This window comes from Solanum pennellii, chromosome 1 (assembly GCF_001406875.1).
Source record: "Solanum pennellii chromosome 1, SPENNV200".
NCBI lineage: Eukaryota > Viridiplantae > Streptophyta > Magnoliopsida > Solanales > Solanaceae > Solanum > Solanum pennellii.
The window spans coordinates 6,536,058-6,541,007 of NC_028637.1; the positions used below are offsets into that span (position 1 = coordinate 6,536,058).

The following is a 4,950-nucleotide window of genomic DNA, read 5'->3' on the forward strand; positions in this document are numbered from 1 at the left end:
AATGGTTTTTCTCTCTAACTTGGTGTGTTCTACAAATGAACAAGAATGCTCTATTTATAGAAGGATAAAACCATGCTTATGTCACTAATGACATAGGTAAATATAGCAAAGTCAAAAATGGTTGCAAATCTTACCAATTTGCCAACTACCAAATCTTTTCTTTTCAACTCCAATTACTATTCCTTTTTAACAATTGCTTGTACCAATTGAATAGCTAAAGTTGACTAAAAAATGGGATGGATTCAACAGTTTATTTATAAAAAGATGAAATTTGCTTTGGCGTCTTATTCAAATTGAAAGCACTAAAATAATCTATTTTAATATTACTTGTTAACTTATCAAATTCATCGCAATACTATTTCAATATCGTCATATTTTTAAAAATTGAGTCATGATTTATCATTTTAAACTTTATATTACATAATTTTCATTGAAAATTTACATTTTTTATGTTCTTACTTCACAATGTCACATACATTGTGTCTCTCCAGATCTCATTTGTAATAGAGCCTTGAACTGTTTTATTTAGAGGAAAATTTTATTTATAATAGAGCAAAGAAGAAGTTAAACTACGAAGATTATTTCGACGTTCTCTTTAAATGTTATATGTCAAATTGAGAGTTCATTTGCCCAAATTAAATTGTAAACAGATTTTCATTTAATGCTAATACAATCCTTAGATAGTCTTTTGTCAAACATCAGTTGATTAGTAATGTGTCATTTTGTGAAGTTTTTGTCTTTATCTCTTAAATTAGCATGTATGAAACACGCACACTGCTTAATTGCACTTCACTCTCACTAGTTGTCCATAAAAGTGCTGTGAAACAACAGAGCAATCATATGTTTTCAGCTTTTCCACCAGCAGAATGGAACAAGATGAATTTTACGCAAGGATGTAGAAGAAACACCTCACTTAATTATAATGATAAAGACGTGCTTGTCAAGAACACTGAACTGAAGTTGCCTGATAAAGCTACATACTGGGGAATGTTGTACCCCCAGGACTGTGAACACAAGTGCTTACTCGAAAGATCGTGTACGGCCTATACTAGTATCAATGGAACCAAATGTGTCGTTTGGTTGACAGATTTACTGGATATGAGACGTTCACAGAGAGCAGGGAACGACATTTTTATACGGATGGCAAATGGAAAACAAGGTAAAAATGATTGCTTACTTGTGATATGTCGTTTCAAGCATTTTACTGAATGTTTCCAAAGCTTTAACTTTGAATCAACAGAATATTAAGAGTAAGAAAACAACGAACACCTTTTTACTTTCTTATGAACAGATGCACCTGTTTCCCATGGGAAAAGAAAATTGAGTGAGGGATCGATATCACTGATTTTTGTATTAGTTCTGACAGTAGTTATCTCATTTTCATTTATTGGGTATGCATGTCGATCAACGCATACAAAGGTGCCAGGTAAAATAAATCACCTCTCGCTGCTTATATATTACTAGTTCTCGACACGTGCTTTGCACGTGAATATTACGAATATATATATATATATATATCATTATTATTTCCCCTAACATCACTATTATGTTTTTATTTAAATTACTTCTATTTAAACAAAAACATATTTTGCATAAACTATTCAAATATTATCAAACTCATCACGTATTAATAGAACTTTTGTAATTAACTTAAAAAAAATAATAACACGAAAATAAGGAATTTTTCTTTTCATAACAATGCAAAATAATACATAATTACGTAAAAATATGGGTTGCATACCAATCCATTTTGGACAACCATACCGTAACTCCAAAATGAAAAAAAAAACATAAAATCATAATATAACATAAGAAAGATCTAAAGAAATATATAAGTCATATCTTATACTGTTAATTAACAGTTGAACTATATTCTAAGAAAGCTTCTCTTTTAATTTCAGAATGAAGCTATTTGTTCTTCTCCTCAGTTAGCTTCTTACCAACTTGTATTCATATTATAAATCTAAGATGAAGAAAAGCGAATAGTAGATGATAGAAAAGAACAGAATGTGATGACCTAGGAAGCAATTAACAGATATTTATAGTGATGTTTGATTGTCTTTTCNTGAAAGCTTCTCTTCTAATTTCAGAATGAAGTTATTTGTTCTTCTCCTCATTTAGCTTCTTAACAACTTGTATTCATATCATAAATCTAAGAAGAAGAAAAGAGAATAGTAGATGATAGAAAAGAAAAGAATGTGATGACCTAGGAAGCAATTAACAGGTATTTATAGTGATATTTGATTGTCTTTTCACCTACCAAAAATTTTTAATGGTGCATATTGAATCATGATAGATAAATTTATTTTAGTTTCAAAAATTCAAAGAATCACAGAATTTGAAGAGTTTCATACATTATTGTTTCATAATAGATAAATTTATATTAATTTCAAAATTCAAAGAATCACAAAATTCGAAGAGTTACGTACATTATTGTTTTGTACTCTAATTTAATTCAACCTAATTAATTATAATTTTAATGTCATAACTAAAACACTAAACTGTAGTTGTTGGACTTCATATTCTATCATTATGTAATTAAATATTAGTATTTAAAAAATAAATTAATTTATTTTAATTTGGTGGAGGGGCAAAATGATAATTCAACTTTTAAGGTTAGAGCTTCCCACTTATAATAATATATGATTTTCATACTTCTTTTTTTCAGCCCAGCCTTAGTTTCACCATTAATGAGCAAAACCTCCTTTAACTCTTGAGACAACAGGAATTGAAGAGAGACATTCTTCAAAAGCATCTTCTTCTGTAAATAAAATTTACTTAAGAGCACACATGACCCTGTAACCTAGCTCGCGGTTCGCTTCCATTATTGTCTGATATATTTGTTTTTGAAAAATAATATCTTCATCTGACCAGATGAACCAGAAATCAATCAACCAGAAAATTCTATAGGAGCTTTGCTGCAGGGAACAGATGTCATTGCATATGATTCCAGTGATCTAGCTGCAGCCACTAACAATTTCTCCCCGTCTAATAAGATAGGGCATGGTGGCTTTGGCGATGTATATAAGGTTAGTATTTTTTTTCGACAAGCATGAACATGCATACTACAGTAACTTAGACAACACAATTAATACCCAAATGATACATAAATCTGTAGGGTGTACTGGAGAATGGAATCGAAATAGCAGTGAAGAAGCAAGACGTGGCTTTGCGTCAAGGAGTTGAGGAGTTCGAAAATGAAGTCAAATTAATTGCAAACCTACAGCATCGTAATCTGACGAAGTTGTTGGGATACTGCATTCATGGAATAGAAAAACTCCTCGTCTATGAGTTCATGGCAAATAAAAGCCTAGACAAGGTCATATTTTGTAGGTCATCTTAAATAACAACTTTGCTTTACAATTATATGTGTTTAATTTTGATATGGAAAAGCCATATAAGACAGAAATTTTAGGCCTATTAGAGTAAAATAGGGTAATTGTTTTCTCTACATGTGCAGATGCTGCAAGAAGGGCTACAATAACATGGCCAACGCGCTTAAACATTATCAAAGGAATCTCAAGAGGACTAGTTTACATGCATCATGACTCGAGGTTGACAGTAATCCACCGGGACCTAAAAGCTAGCAATGTCTTGTTAGACAGTGAGATGACACCCAAGATATCCGACTTTGGGTTGGCAAGGGAATTTGAAGAAGATGTTGAAATCAAGACTCACCGTGTAGCTGGAACATAGTAAGTAGAATAGTACTCATTATCATTAACGCTACATTTTTGTGCATATTTTATAGCTGTCTTATGTTGTTGCTGTAGTGGCTATATGTCTCCTGAATATATTCAAGCTGGACATTATTCAACAAAATCAGATGTGTTCAGTTTTGGAATTTTGGCATTGGAGATTGTGAGTGGCCAAAGGAATTCGCTTTATCGGCACCCAACCTATGATATTGGTTTAGTAGGCTATGTAAGTATATCATCCCCTGATTATGGTGACAACCTGTACACATAAGTTTCATATTGTGCTAAAACAATTTACATAATTGATCAGGCTTGGAAATTATGGAATGAAGGGAATGCCATAGAATTACTGGATCCACTGATAGATAAACCAGATGATTTGAATGAAGTTGTATCCTTGTTGGGATTTTGTGTTGTCAACGGCGATCCCAAGACAGACCTTCAATGGTTCAGGTGGTTTCCTTACTGGAGGAGAATGAAATGTTGAAGGTAAATTGTGTGCCCCTGGAACCGTACTTCTATAAGGGGACGAGTCCCAGTAGCAGGAGTCGCGAAAGTATAAATGGCCTAACTATTACTGAAATCACCGGAAGATCATGATCAACTAATATCAAGATACAAATCTACAGAAAAAGCTCTCAGTACTAGAAATGACCTTTACTAATTTATTTTGTTAGAAATTCAGGTCAAGGGGGAGAATTGTTGGGTTTTATTTGTCCTGATTTCTTACCATAAATAGGTTTTCCTTTTAGGAAAAGATTTTGGATTGACTAATTCTTTTCTTGTAGGAAAATGTTTAGGACTCTATAAATAGAGAAATGTTCCTTCTAACTTAATCATCATTCACAATGTAGTCTTAAAGGCTTTGAAAGTTTTGGTTAGCGGGAGAATTTATGGATCACAAGTTGAAATAGGTTTTGGATTTAAGTCCAAATCTATAAATAGGGCGATAGTTTCACTTAAGAAGATCGGGCACTTACATAGAGAGAAAATCAAAACACTATCAAGAGGTTTGAAAGAGTTTTGATATTAACTTGGGGAGTGTTGCGAGTTAAGTGAGAAGTTGTAAGATTGTATTCAAGAATCTTGTTTACAATCTGATTTTTGTGAGTAGGTTTTGTTTGACAAGTTGTAGAACTTGAAGAACATTAGAAGATATAAAACCGGGGTGGTTTTGTGTCTTTGGGTAGCTAGAAATTAGAGTTTGTAATTTCTTAGCTAGAAATTAGAGTTTATAATTCAATAGGTTACA

General features: G+C 32.2%; 1 protein-coding gene across 1 annotated transcript; it reads left to right on the forward strand.

The window, feature by feature from the left end:
* The first annotated feature begins 756 nt into the window (after window positions 1-756).
* On the forward strand, window positions 757-4,185 carry LOC107016960 (putative receptor-like protein kinase At4g00960). The gene is made up of 7 exons (XM_015217264.1): window positions 757-1,159; window positions 1,292-1,426; window positions 2,875-3,029; window positions 3,119-3,329; window positions 3,461-3,695; window positions 3,774-3,924; window positions 4,009-4,185. The coding sequence occupies exons 1-7, from the start codon at window positions 757-759 to the stop codon at window positions 4,183-4,185; spliced, it is 1,467 nt and encodes a 488-aa protein (XP_015072750.1).
* Window positions 4,186-4,950: the final 765 nt, after the last annotated feature.